Genomic DNA, 21,878 nt, shown 5'->3' with positions numbered 1-21,878 from the left:
TTTGACCTGGCACTCAATGCATGGTGACGTCAATTCAACTAAGTTACAATTAAAATGCTTAACTTTTGAAGTCAAGCATGTTATTTAAATACTGCAAAATAGGATCACATTTAATTTACTTACTCAGTTTGTCTATTTACTGTACTCGCTCATAAGGTAACATTTTTTACTTCACCTCCAAAACATGTCTTGCCACTATCACCATGTGCTAATAACTTTATAGACCTTGGGAGGGGTCATTATCATTTGGCATAATGAAGTGAGGTGTTTAAATCGAGGTAGGAGACTGTGTGTGCCCATAGTGCTGGGATGCATTGGCTGGCAGCTGCGTTATGCAAGTTATTTGTGGAGGTTTAATGTTCTGTTTTTTGCCATGGTGTAATATGGATATTAAGAAACCCTGTGTTAGTGGGCTTCATTTGTTAGTGTGTGTCTAGAGTTTGCGTGGACCTTTTGAGTGGTTAGTAAATAAGAGTAGCAGAGACTGAAGTGAGACATAAGACACAAGAGAGTGGTGGATGGTTTGGCACTTGGGCAAGTTGCCTGTGTAAGGTAGTGTAGAGCTCAAAACCCTCCTTGGGGTGGCTAAAGTCTGGTATGCATTGGACAGCCTGGGGTGAAAGTCTGATTGTCCGATTGTCACACAGGTTGCATAGTTGCAGTGGGTGAAACCAGTATAGCATTCTCCTGAAATGATGGGGTTGGCTGGGGCGGGCAGTATCTATCAATCAATTTTAGCAATCTGTTTCATTTAAATAATAAAGGAAAAGGCCTGTCTATCGATAATAGTTTAGTGTTTGCCCTACCTAACGTAAATCTAACTAGGGTGCTCGTCGTCAGTGAGAGTGTGCAAAGTAATAAACTGTCCTCTGTCCCAAAACTACCCTATTGTGTCCCTACCACTGTTCAAAAACGCTCAAAGAAATGAAGAGCCCAGGATAATGACTCCCTTCTCCTAGAAGACTTTTATAGCTTCAGCAAGTCTTTCCTGGGATGGCTTTTAGTAATTCTGTGAACCAGTTCCTTTAATTCTTCAAAGGGGCTCTTGTCCCTCTAGTGCTTCCCCTCCTCCACTACTGGTACAGTTCCTTGTTGAAGTCCAAGCTTTCGTAGCCACTGATCCTGGTCTTGGATATCCTCCAAACCAGTAAATGCCTCTCTGTTAACTTCTGAAATACTTGGGATCATCCCCTGTACTGTGGGTTTAGATGCACATACAATTCTTCCAGTGTCTGTGGGCAATCCATCCCCATCCACTCCTCACTCTTTCTCAGTGTTTCCTGAATTGCATACTTTGCAATACTGCCCTCTTGATAGTTTCCTTTCTCTTCCCAACCTTGACTGGCACTGGAATGTGTTTGGCTACTCCCTTGGTAGCTTATGGTATCTTTACACTATTTACTTGTACTGAGACAAGTATGAGTGGTCCCTTGGAGAGCTCTCCTACTCTTCCAACATTCCCTTGTACTGGGACGAGTATGATTGGTCCCTTGAAAATCTCTGTTCAGTTCACACCATTTACTGGTACTGGGCCAAGTATGATTGGTTCCCTGGTAATATTCATTAGTCTTCCATTATTCACTGATACTGGGACGAGCAGCATTGGTCCCTTGGTAATCTTCTTTCCATGCATACCACTTCCCCAACCCGGATGCCCCGCCATTCCTGTTACCTCTCTCAGACAGGATAGACGTCACTGGTTCTTCCCGCGGGGTCAGGTTTGCTCGTTTGACATAACCTGCATGGACTTCCTCTTCTTCCTTCTTCCTTGCGTGGCTCTGTGGAGCCCTTACTGAAACGGTCTTGGCATTGTTCATGGACCACTTGGTCCACCCTGTCTGGGTTAGGCCACCACCTCCAGGCCTTCCTTTGATGTTCAGTTTGGGCTTGCGCTTCCCAAAAGCTTCTCTCTTCTCTCGGTCTGGGCCACCCACTCCACAACAGGCAGCTTTGAGTTCGCCGACTGCTTCCTCAGCTTGGATTCGATCTTGTGGGTTCTGGGAACGAGATTGCTTTCCATTGGTTCTTCCTTGATTTTTCTGAGGAAGTGTTGTGCCCTCTCCAGCATAGGCTCAAAGTCCCTTGTATCTTTCCATGGTGCAGTCATCATGATTTACCATATCTTCTTCGTCTCAGTGCGGTTATTGGCCAACCACTTATTATTCTTCATTGTTCTCCCATTCTTCTTTTTCACAGTATGAGTGGTTTGTGAAGGTTGATTTTTAATAACATTACAGTTGCAAATAGTGACTGGTTTGGAGGAAATGTTTTCATTCTTTGATTTTATAATTACTGCCGCAAGAGAGCTAATGGGGAGTTCCTGGACGGAACAGGAGTCCTGTTCCCAAGCAAGGAGTCTCTCCCTGTGAGATCCGGCTGAACGCCACCCCTACGGGGACTGTTGGGTAGCCAGCTCACCTCCCTAGCCTCACAGGGAAGGGCTTCTCTCTAGGGAGAAGTGATGAGATCCTATGATCTTCTATCGAGGTTTGCAGGCCAATTGCATGAATTGCTGCATTATATGGAGCTGAGCTTTTGGCATGCTCCTCGTTGGAGGAGCTAGAATTGGCTGAGAGGAAATTTGTGAAAAGGTTACTGGCTCTATTGTGTATGTGTCATCTATGTGCTCTGGCTATACCATTATATGTTGAATAGGGCTTTTATCCGATTAATTATGATGTATTCATCAGGTTTTTTAGCTTCTGGTACCCCTTGAAAGAGAATAATGAATTAACATTCCAGAAAAGGATTCTATAGAATTTGATTACGGACCATGATGGAGGAAAGTGGAAATTGATCAAATGTTTTAAATCCTTCTTATTTTATCTCGGGGTTGACTTTGGATTGCTAACAATACATTTACTAAGAAGACATTGTCCGACCTAAAATCTGTTTTTAATTTTTGGACGACATTACATATTTTGTCAGAAGGTTTTAAAGCACAAAAATCTAGAACCTATCTGTTAATGAAGGAGACGTGGGGATATGAACCCAATTTAACTTAGATTATTATATCGGCACATAAGTCTCCTTTAATGACATTTCTTCTAAATGTTTTTCCACTTCATGATTTTTCTTCAAAATGCAAACATGGTTGCTTAAAATTACTGCTTTTACTGTTCTGTAGAGATTGTATCAATTACCCAGTATTCATTATGTGCCGCATATATAAATCTTCAAGAATAAAGTGCCTCAACCCCCATTTGAAAAGACAAGGGATTAGACATGTCCTACTGGCACTTGTATTCCTTAAATCTTGTAATTTCATCAATTTAGCACTTATGGTAATGAGAATTTTAGCTACTCCCTAAGCTATGAGAAAAAGATTTTTTAAAATAATGATCTGAACACATAGTTTACTTATTTATTGAATGCATGCATCAGTGTATTTTGTGTCAGGGATGCTTCCAGGCCCTGTCAGAAGGCTGGGGGTGGGGGCGACCCTTACCCCTCTTAGGTGCCTGAGTGTGGTATCCTCCCAAGCCCTCTTTACCTGGGATTCCCATCCCCGGATGGGGGACGAGAGCCGCACAGTACGTGTGCATGAGTACGGTGGGGGGCGTTATCGGAACAGCAGAAGACCGCCAAGTGGAGAGAACAACGGGAGGCCAGCGCTGCACCACACGGAAACAGCAGCCGAGGCCGTCGTCACCGTTGATGAGCACAGCCTCAGTAGCGGGGCCTCGTTGCAGCGTCAGTGGCGTGGACTTCCAAGGGCCTAGCCCTCCCGCACCTCATGGAGAGACTGCACCTTGGAAAAATACACTACACCACCAAGGAGCTTCCCTTATTTATTTATTTATTTATTTATAAAGGAGGCCCACAGGAAGGGAATAACAGGGGAGGGGGCAGCCGTCCCCTATGGACTATCTTGCCTCTCATGCCCTGAACGTGGCTAGACGTGAAGGTCAAAGGAGTGGGACCTTAGGCCCCTTTTTGAACTTTCCAAACCCTACGCTAACAAGCCCCTGAGAAGTAGGTAAGTGCATTGACTAGGGAAAGCTAACCAATCCAGGGAGGAGAGTGATATAATGAGGAAACAGGAAGGCGTTAGTGCGGGTTCCAAGGATGAGGTCAGAAGGTGGAAGGAGGTGGGCCAAAGCATCATCAGGAGGATGGCGAGAATGAGTGTGGAGGTGGTTGGAGAGAGGGGTACTGCAGAGTGTATGTGCGTGTATGAGAGGAGTGAGTGGAGTAGTGGTTATCAGAGGTAGTGGTAGCGGTAGTGGTAGTAGTAGTAGTGGTAGTGAGAGGAGTGGGACGTATGATATGATTGGTTATTTATAACGTGTATAATACCCAGAGGTTTCTAAGCATCTAAGCACGGACCCGGGGATCAAACCTGTGTTGCTTCGCGTCGTCTTGCTTCCAAGGCGAGCGTGTTGCCTCTGAGCAAGCCTCCTGGGACAATTGTCCCGGGTAGTCGCAGTGAGTGGTAGTAGTGGTGCAGTGGTAGTGAGTGGAAATAGTTGTAGTGTTGAGGAGGTGGTGATAGTGATAGTGAATTGTAGTAGTATTGGAGAGGTAGTAAGTGGAAGTAGTAGCAGAGAAGTGATAGTAGAGGAGTGGTTGTAGTAGAGTAGCTGTAGGATTAGAGAGAAGGTAGTTGTGCAGAGGAGGTAGTAGCAGTGAGGAGAGAGGTGGTATGAGGACCAGAGGAGGAGGAGTAATACGTGAAAGAGAATGTAACATCTAAGGGTAAAGGTAGGGAGGCAGAGTGAAAGTTCTGAGGGTCAGAAGCGTGGTGGGCAGGAGAGCATAGGAGGAAGACAAAGTAGGCGGGCAAGGTAAAACCGCGTGTGACAGGTGAGTGATTCCGACAGGGTGAGAGCAAGGCACTGTTCCCTAACTCCCCCATAGAACACCAGGTGGGCCCAGAGTAGGAGCAGTTAGAAGACCCCTAGGGAGGTAGTGTGCCAACACCTCAGGCCAAACACTGCAGCTTTAGGACAAAAGTGGAAGACAGTAGGGGCTACCGAGCCCTAGTAACCACCCCAGCCCTAAGGGTTACATACACCTGGGCTTGGGTGGGAGTAGCTCAAGGGAAACGAGAGAGAGAGAGGGAAGGCCCTGGCACCAAATCAACCCGCCCCCCCTCCCTTCTGAATAAATAGAAGTACTATGATTTCCACTAACCCTGCAAAAGCCACCGCAATAAACAATCCTGAACCGTCTACAGGAGTCAGAGTGTGTTCTTTTGGTGATGCCTGGTCACAAAGTATTCTGTATATACCTGTACGTAGTGAATTTCGTTGTTTTATAACAAAGTACGTCTGATGATTAATTTGGGTATATGGGAATATTTATGTTTTAATTGTTCTCAATGATATTGGTAGTGTTGCAGGTTGTTATACTCTGGTGTTGTTACTGTATTCTCGAATCATTGATGTATAAAGAATACGTTAATCTATGACTTGGCTACTCGGACACTTGCCATGCTATAGTCAGACACCCAACATGGCCTCCACTACCTCACTGCTCCACATAACACCTATGTTTAGGGTCCTGCGGTACCGCAAGCACAGCAGTCAGCCGGTCAGTGGGTGCGCTGCCACATATCTCAGGTCCAAGGGGCTAGTTTACACACCACACTCCCAGAGCCTACTTGAACACACATGTAACTCAAAAGAGGTTGCAAACCTCGAACGTGCCCTGATGAAGTGCCGATGGTACGATCAGCCTAGGAAAAGGCTTTTGGAAAGCAGCTTGGTTTAGGCGGGCCTCACAGAAACCTCAGATCTAATGGTGTACCCGCTAGGAGATTTATTCCCTGAAGTCACCTCCAGAATGGCTGAACCCCTTTGAAGGGCCTTACTGATAAGTCCTAATCATATCCAACATATGACCACCATGTGACCACCTGCTAATGAGTAATTACAGAGAGCAATGTGACTGGGAACTCTTGGTACACTATCTGTTCCTGTTCATTTTTTATTAAAAAAAATATTATTGCCTGTACAGTCTGTGAGTTTTTAAATCTTGTTTTTCTATTGAGCTTTTTTACGGTAATGTCTCTGGTCAAACTTAAAACTTGCTCAAGCACACCTATATTGGGCGAAGGTATTACAGCTGATTTGTGATAAACGAGGCCATTGTGCAATATGGAAAGGAACGGGTTCAGCAGAGTATTGGCGTGTAACAATCGGATAGGTAGGCTGCGACTGTCCACTAGGGCAAGGCCAAGGGTCTGTCAAACTGGCTGTGTGGACCAATGTCACCCAGTTTCATGAGTTCATGCACTGTGCAAATGGCAGTTTTGACAAATATTATTGTGTCAGAATGTATTCAAATGCACAATCTACCACACATTTCACTAAAGCTGAAATCCGTGCACTACACTAACTATTTGGAGTGGAAAGTAACTAATAGATTTCACAATTGTCAATAGAAGGAAAAGAAGTGTGTAAGGCATAAATTCACCCCTGTGAAAATTCTGCACGCAATATGAGTTTTGTTTCCCAATTGCCAGTTCTAGAAAGCCCACTCGTGTTATAGAAGGGTCTCAAGAGATGGCTCCCTTGGAAGCTTGGGTGATCAAGCTTGTGGGGGTTGCAAGGTAAACCATAGGCATCCCAATTGACCCATAAACGGACGAGTCTCATATAATATGCACAGTCCAACCCTACTGATGGATGTGTTCAGTAGACCTTGGTATGGTATGGTATTTGTAGAGCACAAACTAAGGCCCAAAGGGATCTAGGACCTAAGAAACAGCTAACCGATCAGCCAGAAAAAGTCAGCTAGAACAAATGAGTTTTCAAGACCCTACGAAACTAGACGTGATCAGGGATCTCGCGCAGCATAAGAGCAAGAGCATTCCACAAAGAGGGGGCAAGAACCGAGAAGGAACGTCCTCCAAAACGCGCTCTCCGATAAAGTGGAATTCTTTATACATTTTGAGAGGCAGCGTGTAGGCACCTAGTGAGGTGATAACGGTTCAGTTTTTCTTGTAAATACTCTGTGCCTGTATGTTGGATTGCATGAGGAGTAATACACAGAATCGTAAACTTAATCCGTGGGTTGACAGGAAGCCAATGGAGCCGATGCCGCATGGCCTGTGAGGAAGTGAGGCGGGGGCATCCAGAGCCAGCCGAGCTGCAGAACTTTGAAGAGTTTGCAGTCTCTGGATCTGAAAAGCAGGTATTTCAAGCATATTCCATCACAGTAGTCAAGCGAACCCATAATGGATGACCTGACCACCTGTGCCTTGCAATCAGAAGGAAGAAAAGGAAGAATGTTCCTGAGGAATTTTTGGGATCTTTCCCTTCTCGACATGCCTATATGAGTCATTGTGAGTGTGAGATTGCATATTGGCCAACTGGCCCAAGTCACTCTTCCATCTGAAATAAGTTAATGAATATACTTTGTTCTGCATTAGTTCTTTGACCGCTCTTTTGACCTCCTATCAGGTCAGCCATATTGGTTCGATGGTAAGTGATACCAGTGCAGCCATCCACATGGGCGGCTCTCCTTCTCACTACTACCCTGCCAGTATCCTCACAAACTTCTGTCACACACACTCAACCTCCCCAACCCTTGTGAAGCAGAGACTGGTGACAGACATTAAATTGGAGGTGGGACGCATTGATACCAAAGGGCTCAGGGGAAGGCTGGAGCAGGAGGTCAGAGAGGGACTGGACCAAGAGTCCCAAAGCCTAAAAGAGTTACTGGGTCAAAGGACAAGAAGGGTGAGAGGGTTAGCCAAAGAGTGAGACCCTAGTAAGAAGAGGGGTGGTGCTCAGAGCAGTGAAGAGGGTGCCAGAGGGGTTAAGATCTTGAGGGTGAGAATAGTACTAAACTCTACTATGCATATGTATGTAGTGCCTACGGCCGTGGCATCTGATCGGTAGCATAAAAGAAGGTGGTTCCTAGAGGTGTGATAATCTTAGGAATTATACTAGTACAGAGGGGGATGGCGCTCAAAGGGAAGAAGTTGAAGACAGTGACAACAGTGTCCAAACAAGGGAAGAAGAAGGTGAGGATAGTGAAACTAGTATCAAAAAGGGGTGCAGAAGTTGAAGACAGTGTCATTAGTACCCAGAGGGATGAAGGAGGCAGGAAAGAGAAGTTGGACATGAAGTAGATAGACCAGAGGTGGCTACGGAGGGAGAGAGCCCTGGCCAGGTGAGACAGGAAGTTCACAGGGGTATTAATAGAGGAGTTTAGCCTTGCAAAATAGAAAGGGGGCATTCAAACTGAGGGTGGTTGCAGGGGGAGAAATAACTGGGAGAGGAAACCAAAGAAAATGCAGAAGAGGAAGCCTAGCAGATCGAGTTTGGGAGAGCGTGACTGGGGAGAGTAGGAGGGAGGCTGAAGCACTAGGGATAAAGGTTGTGATTACAAGCCAACAAGGGGTCAGTAGAGCAGTTGCACTCTCTGCCCTGCTATCCCCCTTCGTCCACATCCAGGACTGCGGGAGTACTGTCACCTGGACTCAGGCCCATCCCTTTGATATGGAACCCCGACATTCCTTCTGTGGTTGACCATTGGGAGGAGCACCTGAATAAGAATAGACCAGAGAAAAAGGACAAGTCTCAGAGGCGAAGGCAGCGATAAGGGGAGATGTCTCTGCGAGAACCAGTGCCAGTGAAGGGACTGACTGGGAATACTGGGATAAGGCCAATTCCAATCACTGACAAATCCAAAGACTTTGTCTGTTGAAAGAATTTGTTGGATAGAGACTTTCTGGTGAAATAATTTGTTTTGTATTAGCCATTACTTCCCCGGGAAGGGAACACAGAACATCACACGGCTGAGGTAAAGCCTGTTTGGAGCTCTTACTTTCCCTTGAGTGTCAGTTAGCTACAGCTGCCAGAATAACCCAGATTCTTTTGTAGCACCTTATGCCTTTCCCTTGAGTTCCCTGATAAAATATTTCAATGTTACTTTTCCAAGTCCTTGTCATGGATGTGGCATAGCAGCCCTCCACCCTCCACTTCAGAAGATACCTGAAGACCAGTCACTTCAAAGAACATCTCGCCAATTGCTCATCACTCCCTTCATCCCTAATCCTCCCCCTTTGGAGCGTCCCCGCTCTTGATCGCACATCAATCTCAGCTCCCCAACTACACAGTTCCATTTCGATTTTTAACATTTTTTTTTATTTGGGGGTGGAGGGGGATGCGTCTCCCTGTTTCTGCATCCTTTTTACTCTCCCCAGCTACCCCAACACTTTTGGATCCCTTATCCACCACCCCATATATACCTTAACCAAAAAAATCGACTTTTGTCATTATTTATGTGTCATTTAAAATGTGTGCTGTTATTTGTTTTGCGTTATTAACACTGCATACTGACCACACCTGCACCCTTGTACCCCTACACGTGCATCCCCTATGTATAGTGCTTCGTTGCTTCCCAGATAGGTTGCCGCTTTATTAATCCATACATGCCTCCATGTTGAACTCAGCATATAATATTAGGTACTTCTGTTATGCTCTTACCACATTAGCATCCATGTTCAAACGGGTACAAGTTCTCTGCAGTCTCTTTCATAAACCTACATTAAAAATGGAAATAATTAGGATTCTACGCAAAAACTGAAAAATATGACATTGTCATTAAATTATAATGGCCCAGATCAATCATGCTGGAATAGACAGAATGGGTGAGTAGAGGCGTAGGTTGCTGCAAACATGCACATCATTAACAAACCTTAATTATATATTTGTGAAATCACGTTATGACGATTCACATCACACGTTAACCTTAACCCAGGCCCGCTTTCACTAAGTGCAAATGGCGTGAGTGGGGCCGTCCAAACCATAAGTATGCTCGTCCTTTCTGCATATACTTGCATAATAGCCTGGCACTTATTAATGCACAAAACACAAGCTGTAAAATGTACATGTGAAATATGCAATGCTTTCTCTGGTGAGGAATGTGTTACATTCGAATGCAGAATTCACAGGCATATTGTGAACTGTGTCCCCCTGTAAAATGTACATGTGAAATATGCAATGCTTTCTCTGGTGAGGAATGTGTTACATTGGAATGCAGAATTCACAGGCATATTGTGAACTGTGTCACTTGACAGCAATGTCTTTAACCGCAATTAAAACAACAGAGAGAAGAAGCATTAACTTGTAAACATTAAAAAGCGTATTGTTTTCCATCATCACTTTGCAGGCATCTTGATTATATTTATTTATTAGTGTTTTTTTCAACTGCTGCATGCCAACACCAGAAGACTCGGGGTGTTTGTGCAGTTCATCGGGTTGCAGCACTGGAAAGATGGAGGTGCATCATAATTGCGGGACAGAGGGGTGCAGGAAAGCATATGTGAGTCCGGCTAGGGGTGATAATCATCTGATTTTTTTGTGTCAATGATTTGTCATTTATATATCACTTTTACCAAAGCACTGCACATGGAACATATATTTGGCCACCTGGCCTTAGCGCACTGGGGTGCACTACGAGCTTCCTCAATGTGTTCCTTTCTACTGCTGCTGTTGGTCCCCTGGCCGACTGAAACTGCCCAATAGGGAGCCGGCAGGCAAACGCCGGCCCCCCACCAAAGGCCCACACTCAAGGCCCTGATTGTGCCTGTTCGTGTCGACGTGGAGTCCGGAGACCCCCAACACTGCGGCTAAGGTAAGCAGCCTGCCTGACAAGTTGTAATCATCCATAGTCAAACCGCTTATGATAGTTCCCTGCCTCCCACCCACGCCCTATCTTTGAAGTTGGCCTGTACCGCCTAACCTCACCATTACAGACCATCTAAGCTATAGCCGCTCCGCCATCTACTCCGCAAGCGGATGGTGAATATTTGCTAATTCGCAACCGCCCCATGCTAGGACCAAGTTGAACTATATCCGGACCTTTGTGTCCCGGACCCCTTATTGACTCCCAGTACGCGCATCCTGTGCTCGCTGTACACGTGCCCTATACTGGTGCATGACCGGTCACTCTTGTTCACACACTATGTCTACCTTCCAGCCTCTGTGCGTAAAACGTTGTGCATCGCATTTAGCCATTGTGGCACCAAACATTGAATTACACATTTAGCCTCACGTGTAAAATGTTGTGCATTACATTTAGCCATTGTGGCACCAAACATTGAATGAAGCATTTAGCCTTCCGTGTAAAACGTTGTGCATTGCATTTAGCCATTGTGGCAACAAACATTGAATGAAGCATCTAGCCTTTCCGAGTAAAAAGTTGTGGTATTGTAAAATATTTTGTGCACCAATGCTAGGCCCCTGCCTGACTATCGCAGATATTGTACCTAACTACTATTGCGGGTGATAAGTGGGTGAGGCTATTAGAATATGCTTTGTGATGTTAGTGACATATGTTTTGTACCAATGCTAGGCCCCTGCTGACTGTCACCTCTCGAAGATTTTGCTCCAAAACTCTGTTACTGCACCTGTATTGCTTATTTTTGCTCAATATATAGCCACAGAGGTTACACAATCTAGGTGCCCCAACCTAACATTGCCTGAAACCTACTGCCTCTAATACTATCCGCCCTATGTTCTGCCCTGATCAACACTGCTTCAAACACACCGCGGAAGCTATATATTTTGAGTTAGCCCACCTGCATTAGCAAGCAATTGATTGCTGCACCCCCAGCCTGCCTTACCCCCATTACCCAAGGCAATATCGAACACCCTTTACCCCCTAAAATAAAAGCACAACGATTACCTACTCCACCCATCTAGCTATGTATAATCAACATCAACCCACCATCTGCCACCCCAGGCGACATCACAACCCCTCACCCACCAAAACAACTATCATCCCAACTATCCACCAGAGGAATGAAAGCCTCTGCAATCAAATTAAATTAATTCCTCACACTAGGAACACACAACAGTCTAAGGAAAGCAACCCCCTTATACCTAAAGCAAACAGGACACCTAACAGGCACAAAGAGAGAGGCATGCTCCCCGCTATTAAAGGAGTCCTCGTCAATTCCAGATCTCTCCCCGTGCACGGCCAGGACATATCAGACCTAATCACCTCCAATGACCTAGATTTCATCGCCATAACAGAAGCCTGACTACATGCGGCAGCCGGCCCATCTCTTGCTCTCGCCTTAACAGATGGCTACTCCATCATCAGAAAAGATAGAACCATCTCAACGGGATGCGCAGCCGCCTTCATTTCCAAAAATAATTTAAACATAAGAGAAATACCAAACCAAACCTTCCATCAGGAGAATCATTGACAGCTAAAATAACGCTTTCTGACACAGCATCGCTCCTCGTCCACCTAATCTACAGGCCCCCAGGGCCCAACCTCATCCTTTGAAGAGGACATTATTAACCACAGACCTCAAGCCCTCCTCCAAGGTTATCATCCTAGGAGACTTCAACTTAGGCCTCAACGATAACACTGACACCCAAGCCACAGCTCTGTCTAACACCATAGAAGCACAAGGATTCTCCCTTTGATCTGCAGGCCCTACCCGTGCCAAAGGCTGCACTTTAGACTGGATGGCCGACCACAACTGCACCATTAACATTTCTAACAAAGACCCCTGCCCGTGGTCAGACCACAACACAATAGTGTTCACCATCAACACGTCCACACACTCAAGCCCACCCACCATCATCGCACCCACTACCCAAGCTCGCAACCACCTTAACATCACACCAGCCACTATGCTTCCCTTGCTCTCTACGATTACAGAACACAATGATGAGATCACTAACCCCACATGCCTGGCAGCAACCTATAATCAGACCATGGAGGCAGCCATCAACAAAGTGGCCCTCCTCGGCACTCGCAAAGCTAAACCCAAAGCTCACATCAATCACTGGTTCACCTCAGAGCTTAAAGACCTTCGCAATAGAAAAAGAAACGCAGAAAGTAACTGAAAAAAACCAGCCACAACAACAAACTCCAATTCATCACCTTAGTCTCTGAATACAAAGCAGCCACCTTCCAAGGCAAGAGCAACACGTACAACATGCCTATCGAGAATGCCAACTCTGGCTCAAAGAGCTCTTCTCTGTCCTTTGAGAACTAGAATCACCCTCTCAGACTCCTGGTCTTTGTATCAAAGAGCAAGATTGGTGTGAAAGCATTCAAAAAGCACTCTTGGACAAAATCACATCCCTACAACATAGGATTAACCTAATAAAAAGAGAAACTCGCCCAACCGACGACCGAGAAACTAACCCCCCGAAAAAGGCACCCTTGGTTTGAATTCTCACCTGTTATGGTAGATGAGACCATCAAAATCATAAAGGCCTAAAACCCTCAAAATGTTAAGGAGACATCTGCTGATCAAAGAATGCGCAAACAACCTTGCCCCGTTTATCACATCTTTAATTAACAACTCCTTTGGCTCCAACAAAGTGCCAGAAAACCTGAGGGAACCGTGGGTACTTCCCCTATTGAAGAAACCCACACTGGACCATAATGTGCCAACCAACTATAGACCCTTTACGACAGTAAATTTTCTATTAAAAATATTAGATATAGTGCCATATGTACAAATCCAGAACTCTCTCGAAAAGCATAATCTTTACCATCACCAGTCACATGCGGAGTTCCACAAGGATCTTGTGTCTCCCCCATGCTTTACAATGCTTTCACAAAACCGCTCTTTGACCCACTAGACAAACTGGGTGTCACATACACAAACTATGCTGACGACACCCAAATACTCATACCAATCACGGGCGATCATGACTCTGATTCCAAATCCCTGAATGCCATTTACGCTACTATCCAAGCCTGGATGGCTCAACACTAACTCTGTCTTAATGACGATAAACCAGAGAATCTGATCATAGGCAGCCCCTCCAGGCTGAAGAACCTCCCATCCACCTACACATCCTTTGACATTTGACATTGATGGGAACAACATCACAGTTGCCAAAGAAATCAGAACTCTAGGGGTTTATCTAGACTCAGCACTAACTCTCTCCTAACAAGTCAATGCCATCACATCAGCTTCTGCATACACAGTTAAACTCATTACCACCTGCAAACCTCTATTAATAGTAGAGAACCACATCACATTGGCCAGAGCCTTGATGCTCTCCAAGATCGACTACTGCAACGCCATCTTTGCAGTCTCCTCAGCAAAAAACATCAATAAACTTCAGATTTTCCAAAATAATGCCATCCGAGCGGCTCCCAGCATCCCCAAATCAGCTCACATAACCACTACCAGAAGAAATATCCATTGGCTCCCAGTCTGAGACCGCATTAAATTCAAAATACTTTCGCTCATACACAAATGCCTGTCCAACACCGCCCCACGCTACTTCTCTAACCAAATAACCAAAGCGCAACCATCTAGACCAACCAGATCAGTTTATCTGGGCAGCTGACCACACAGAGATACAAAAGACAAAAAGCAGGAGGTTCCAGCTTCCCTGTTATTGCAGCCAACTACTGGAATGCCATGCCCCCGGAGCTTAGGAAAGACCCCTGACTCTGGTCATTCTGCAGAAAACTCAAAACCTGGCTCTTCAACCAAGACATCAAAAATTACCCCCAGTCCTCTCCTGAGTTGCAAACACTCTCCTAGCCCCCTCAGATCAGGCATTTCTAAGGGTTCATCAATGATCATCAATGATGCTGTATTATGCTTAAACTGTTAGGACTTGGACCAAGCTTGAAAAGTAACTATAGTACAATGTAACTGCAACTGTACTTGCATCTTGTATTTGGACTAAGCATGAACAGTAACAGGATGTAACCACTATGTATTCGCATTCTCCATTTGACTAAGCATGAAGAGTAACTGGATGTAACCATCTCCATATGCACAAGACTAAAATGTAACTGGTTGTAACCATATTCTTAAGTTCATGCGCCCATATGCCTAAGGGCTAGGTCTGCTATATAAATGTAATAAATAAATAAATACATATGCATACAATGATCACCCAAGCGTAGTTGATCAACCTCGGTGGCCGTGCTGGGATTCAAACCTCCGACCTGTAGATCACACACAGATTGCAACTGTGCTGAGCTACGTTACCAGCAATAGTGAGTCTTCATAGCAGGTGGTCTTAGGCACATCTGACTGTGCCTAACTGTGTGGCGGAAGGAAACGAAGTCAATGATGGGGAGTTAACAATGTGCCTATGAGACCATGTTTTGGGAGAAAAAACGGTGCTACCGGTTTTCCAAAGGGCTGCAGCTGCAGAATGTGAGCAGCACTTTGCCTCTTGCATTCGGTGCCCTCACCCTCCTGCACACGAATCCCATGATTCACAAACACGATGGCAGCAGGATGCAGGAACTGGGTGCAGACGCAGAGCGTGCCCAACCATCCAGTGTATGCATAGCTAACTGGCGGGCACAGTCTGCACACCTCGTTATGCAGTGGCCTCCAGCACACACAGGGATGCAGAGCTGTGGACAGCCTTCCGTTTGCTAGTGGGAACTAGTGCACACGTGCACCACAAGAAACCTAGATGAAGAAGTGAGAGCTCATGAGTGCAAGTTAGCAAAGTTGCAGCCATCAATACTATGAGAACCCGCCATGTGACTCCTGTGGGAGATGAAGATCGAATCAATTAGCACGTGCAGGCCGCATTAGCTGAGCCTCATTGAAGGCAGAACTGGAGGCCATGATAGACTACATTCGCGTGAAAGACACCAAAAAAGGTCCTGCAAAGGCTAATGCAAACAAATCATGTGTCCTATGGGGCTAGTATGGCAGCAATCTGGCTCATGACAGTGCCCGACCTGCAAGAGTGGATGTACTCTGCCGGTGGGAACCTCAATCAGTTTGCCAATGAGCAGGTCGTTGGTGTGCAAAAAAGAAAAAGCCACAACAAACAAAGGTAGACATTGAGCGAGCAGAAGCTGAGAGGATGATACTCGGATAACGGTGCATCCGGCGGAGGCTATGCAGGATGATGAAGGTATTTATATCAACTCATAAAAAGAAGACCCATCAAGAAGAAATGCCACTCGCACCCCAAATGCAGGTAACTCATCCAGGCTTTGGAGGTGCAAGGATCCTATTGAAACAGGAGTGTTGAGCAATTACATTTAATCTGACATTGCGCCTCACATCCACCAAAATCTTTGCTTATGTCACCATGACCCTGATCATACTGGAAGGCACTTTTTACACTGAGGTTAAGTGCAAAGAACATGAGGTGATGATGAAGATGTTTGCCACTTAGATCACAAATGACATGCTCAATTCGTCGCTTTTGCAAGTAGCATCCACACAAGAAACTTTTGCTTAATTCTAGATTAATCTAAAAGACTCCTTTAAGTTTTGTCTGTCTAAAAGACAAAATAGTCCACTTAATATCTATTAAGACTGCGGCACTGCAATGCCGTTGCATCCTCTTTCACATCCGAAACTACAGAATCTGGAGTAGGTTGACATTATTGAACATATGCAATGTTCATCCCTCTGGTTCTCCCCTTTAATGATCACCACAAAGGCAAGAGGCTGGGGGAAGTGAGGCTATGTGTCAAAATGAGGCTGACGTCAATGGAGCAAAATGATTCTTCAAGCTTGATCTCAGCAAGGGATAACAACAGCTGCGCCTGCACCGAGAGTCCAGATATATGACAACCTATCAACACACATTGGGCTTCAGAGCCACAAAAGGCACAGCTTTGGGTTCTATGTAATTGCCCGAAAAGATTTGATCGCAGTAGATTTCGTTGATTTTTTTTTTTTTTTTAAAGATTGCTTTTGCTGCAAATATTTGTCAGGCATACCCCTAGATCTCCCCTACCCCCTTAAAACCCCAAAATTAATTATTAGCCTAGACCCACGCCACACATATATTTGCAGCAAAATCCAATGAAAGAAATGTGACGAAATCTACTTCGATGGAATCTGCTGCGGCCAAAACTCCCGCTACCCAGCTTTGGGGTACTGATAGCTGCAGCACCGTTTCAGAGCTCCATTAGAGTGGGGATTTCAGTCTTGCCTGGATAGTAAACATCAGTGATGACTTCCTCACATTCACAACCACTGAATGACAACACAATGAAAGGCAATATGCAGTGCCAAGTGAGTCCAAGATAAGACATTGACAACTCATCGTAAGAAATGTGACTTCCATAGGGACAAGTTCGACAGATATGGTCTGAACCAAGAAAAGTAAGAGACATCAAGCCAGCTTCAGCCCCACAGAATATTCAAGAAGTGTGAAGTTTCCTGGGCATGGTCCCATAATGTGAGGGTTTATTTAGAACTTGCACACCCTCGCGGATCCAGTGCAGAATTGATTTAAAGATTATGTGGTATAACACTGGGCACAAATGCACCACAGGGTTTTCGAAGAGATAAAGAAAGCATGATCAGTGGACGGCACCATGATGTATTACGATCTAAAAAGAGAAGACATGGTTCCTTAGCATCGATGCATTAGTGCAAGGGTAGGAAGCCTGTGCCCCTCAAGATGTGTTGGCCTACAAATAACATTATCCCTCACCATTGAGTATACTGGGCAGAGCTGATGGGAGCTGTGGGCCAAAACATGTGTTGAGACTCAGGCTGCCTATTCCACCAATATTGAAAACAGAAATGGTTCATCCTGTGCCAAGTGACTAGAGTCTCGACACAGCGGCTCCAATACTGTGAACTCAGTAAGAAACCGTGAGTAGATAACTACTAGTGATAGTGGCTGCATATTGACGTGATCTAGGGGAAGACATAGTTAACTTACTAGCTGCCACCGTGGTGTTCCTGAAACTAGAAGAAATGCTGGCAGTGTAGGGTCTATCACTATCACACCAGGTCAGAACAGATGGCTGCTGTTCCAATGTCAAGAATGGAATGTGCAGGAGCTGGGGAACAAGCATCACTGTATCACCCCAGATGGCTACAGGCCAATGGAGAGGTGGAGTGGTTCAGGTGCCCCCTAAATAAGATGCTACAGATAGCAGTGCATTAGCAAAGAGATGCAGAAATATATATAGATCAGTTCCAGAAGAAATGTTGTAATCCATGTCAAACGTTGTCAGAATGCTCCCCAGCCTCCACAGTGGTTAGACGAATTACTGCAAATATGACAGCATACTGCACTCGAGTGCCATTAACCCAGTTGTCCGAGGAAATGGAACAAAACATAGAGAGGGAGAGGCAAGAACAAAGGTACTGGAGAAAGGCCACCATAGTAGGAAGATTCAGAAGAGCGCACAGACAAGCCCCTTGCTGCCACATACAGAAAAGAAGCCATGATCACTGCCAACAATGAGGAGACGATATTTACCAGGAACATGTAATGGTTTCAAATGATTCAAGAGGTGAGCAATTGGGATCTCACCCGGGGCTAATGGTGATCCCCCACTCCCCATCTGGAGCTATTGGGGAGAAGCTCCTGGGGTACTACGCTCTCGATATGAAGTACATCAGCAACTGCCCCCTTCAGACCGCAAAGAGATTATGACATTAGACAATCCAGGGCTCTCATTCAGTTTTGGGAGGGGTGCAGTGATAAAAAAAAAAGGTGGGACTCTCATTTAAGGGAAACTCCACGCACTGACGCACGCACACACTCACTCTGCATACGCATGCGTGCATTCGTTCATCACCTCCTGGATGGAAAATTCAAAGGGGAATGATGAAGAGCAAAGGCTCACTCTTCAGGCAGGAGCATCGGGCGCAACAAGACCTACAGTTTGGGTGGGCTAACCCTTCAACTGTTGGGAGAGGCGCTACCTTTACGGTGGGGAGGGGCAAACATATTTGTGGGGAGGCATCGAACTTCTTTATGCCTTCTAATGAGACTATTCTAGTGCAGTCTCGATGCTACAAGCAGTTAACTCTCTCCTTTAAGTCAGAAAGCACCCACTTAAGGACTGCTGTGAGAATGAGCTGTCTCTGGTCCCCCTCTACCATTCCAATCCCTCCCCTGGCATGCAAGTACTAACCCCACATCATGATTTCAATTGCCTAAAAATGTATGCACATGAATGCAGGTGCTAACAGTGAAATGCTTTACATTAGTAATTGCAGGGCCTTTGTTAACAGTGAAGCCCAGGCACCAATTAACTTCTGTGTCCTGTTCTGCCCGGCCACGGCTTTGTAGGTCATCCAGGTCGAGTCAACATAGCCCAAACTTTCAGGGGGAAGGACTGAAGTCAGGTCAGCTCATTGATGTTGCACCACTGCAGGAGCTTTGCATCAATATTACAACTGCGTGTGCTGGTAATGCTAGGTTGTATGTGGTAAACCGTTGCTCCTTCCTGCTGATCTGGGTAATTGTCAGAACACATCAAAGCCGTCTTCAGGCTGTTGCAGCCCTTTGTATCGTCCCAGTTGCAGGGTGCTCAGCCTTCTGTCACTCTGTGTGCATCACACAGCCTTGCCCCTTAGGCCCTGATTCATAGAGCCTTTTCCAATGGGGCTTTGCCATTATAAAACGCTTCTGTGAAATAGGCCCTACGTGTGGTGGGGACTTAGTCATCAAATCCCATTAGAGAAATGATTCCTCCTTCGTGGTATCATTCACCTAACCTATCAGGGCTTCACCAGAGAACTTTGTCTGGCAGGCACATTCTGGGCATCGTCTTGGTAGATTACCAACAGTTTGGGATATGGGTGACATCCATGTGGCACAGCCAGGAGTCAGCGCAGACAATTAGAGGACTGTGCAGAAGGCCAACGGGGTTTACAGGAAGAGTTCAGACTGGAGGGGCAGCAAGCAGGGCACCGCAGGCAAAGCAGGGAGCAATCAATCCAGTGAAGGGACAGCACGCCAGTCGCCAGAGTATCAAAGGCTTGCACCACTGCTAACACATTCAGCAAACGCACTTGGCACCACTGTTTCTGCTTGTGTAATACACAGCCATGTTTTAGACCAATTCATGTGACATGCAAACTATTGCACCATGGCAAAATGAAGCAGTTTAATGTCTGCAAATATGTTTGCTGCAAGTCATACACACATACAGATCTGTCTAATAACAGATAGCCATCTATCACATTGGAAAAGTGGAGCAACATTGTTTTAGTCCTAAAAATTAAAAATCGGGTTGTGTGTGAAGGTTTCTTCCTTCCTTTTGGTTACAATGTGATATTTTAGACACACAGCTAAATTTGGAGCACGCCCTAATTGCTCGATTCCCCATCCCGCTTGCAGAAAAGATGGGCAAAGCCGTATCGGTCATTGCAAGCATCTTTATGGAGTTTGCAATGGGGCATCAGCTCCCTACACACAAGCAGCCAAGCTGAGGTCCCTCTAGCGGCGATCCACAGTAGAGCAGGCGGAGCTCCAGAACGCTGATGTCAACGGAAAAAGATGGCGTTCAAAAATAGGAAGGGGAAGAAGGACCAGTGTGGCACCAATGGTGCCCAGGGTTACAGAACAGTGTTAAGTCTTCAGCACAGGCAGCCAATTCAGGAGGTATAGGGCCTGATTCATGGATTTTTTTGTGATGTGTCACTGGTTCAAATTGACTTTGCACTGCCAACAAACACCCTGGTTTGCACTGCAAAAGTACTCTTTGCACTGGGCTAATTCACGGTGCAAAGAGTATTTCTGCAGTGCAAAGTGACTCTGTACAGCAAAAATACACTTTGCACCGCTCTGTGAATCAGGGTGTTTGTTGGCAGTGCAAAGTCACTTTGCACTATGCTAAAAATTCAATGAACCAGGCCCTTAATTGCGACCTCTGACTATTTCGTGTTTTTTTTTTACCATTCATGCACAGTGCGCATGCGCACGGTGTTTGCATGTTTATGTTACTGGAATATCCGGAAACACTTCTGTATCATGTAGTTGCCACATACACATTCCCTGGAACCAGATCAGATAACACCTGGGATATTTTCCAGGTAAAAAAACTGATTCATCACAATAAGGGCGTGTGTTTGTGCTGCAGAGACACCAACGCGGATTGTGTATTAATGTATGCGCTCCCACACCCAGTGGTCGAAGTGTACAAAAAGAAGTAGTGTAACTATGTTCCCTACTGACCTGCCCATGCTCCCCACAAACCCCATCACCACGCCGCCCCCCCCACACAATACAAACACCCAAACACATGTGTATACTGTTTAAGGGAACGTTCAGTCCAATGCACTGAAATTGCAAGTTTCAATTCCTTCCTACACTTTTATTTTAAAACTAAACCATTTCAGAACAGTTTCTTTTTCAAATAAAAGTATAGGAACGGTAAAACTTAATTAAAAAAAAGTACAGGAGCACTGCTCCCAACCGCTCTGTCCCACTTCGACCACTGCCCACACCACATTTTCGCTGCCCCTTCCTCACGCCAGGGAGATCTTAAACAAAGGATTATTTTTTTTTCCAGGCATGGGCCTTACCAAAATACCAAAGAGCTAACAATGGGGTGCTCTTAAAGCAAAAAGAGTTTCCTACAGCACCCCAACACCACATGCACCTACAGTCAGCAGCTTTCCACTCGCCTCACAAAAGACCGAACACACAACTAAAGAGAGATGCGCACCGAATGGGCGCACAGTAGAACAAAGGCAATTACATCACAGGACGCTTTTTCCCTTTTCCATTGAGGACTTTAAAATAAGATGATGGCGGATTTGCAGCAAGCATAGTCATTGATCTCCTGCTGGTTATGTGCCACACCGAATCTGCTTCCAGGGGAATCTTAACTCTCAGCAGGGACGGCGCCAGGGCCTTTCAACCTCTTCAAATGAAAGGGACCTCGAGCCTCAGGGGGACCCCCAACCACTGCCACCATGTTGCCAGTCAGTAGTCTTGTAACATAGCAATATACTCCTTTCTCTGTTTTCGTTCTGGGGCTTAAAATGTGCACTGTGCAGCGCTCGCTTTACCAGCTGTGTTTCGTGGAGCCCATCCATCCGTCACTAGCCACGGAATGTGCAGAAGTGTTATCACCTCATTGCCTTCTAACTCTCCTCCCTCCACATCAGCCACTTGGAGACAGACAATGGCTTATAGCCATTTCAGTGGGCATTTAGGGCCTGATTCCTGTCATTTTTT

General features: G+C 45.6%; 1 protein-coding gene across 1 annotated transcript in view; it reads right to left on the bottom strand.

Annotated features, from left to right (window-relative positions):
* Positions 1–21,878, bottom strand: part of LOC138467755 (neuroblast differentiation-associated protein AHNAK-like) — a 329,204-nt gene that overhangs the window by 93,714 nt on the left and 213,612 nt on the right. The window contains exon 3 of the mRNA XM_069607984.1: positions 9,444–9,499. Coding sequence (XP_069464085.1) covers positions 9,444–9,458 — 15 coding nt within the window. The 5' untranslated portion in view covers positions 9,459–9,499. The remainder of the gene's footprint in view (positions 1–9,443; positions 9,500–21,878) is intronic.

This window comes from Ambystoma mexicanum, chromosome 4q (genome assembly GCF_040938575.1).
Source record: "Ambystoma mexicanum isolate Mex_15411 chromosome 4q, UKY_AmexF1_1, whole genome shotgun sequence".
Taxonomy (NCBI): domain Eukaryota; kingdom Metazoa; phylum Chordata; class Amphibia; order Caudata; family Ambystomatidae; genus Ambystoma; species Ambystoma mexicanum.
The sequence above is the reverse complement of the archived record's forward strand: the minus strand, read 5'-3'. Positions and strand labels throughout refer to the sequence as shown.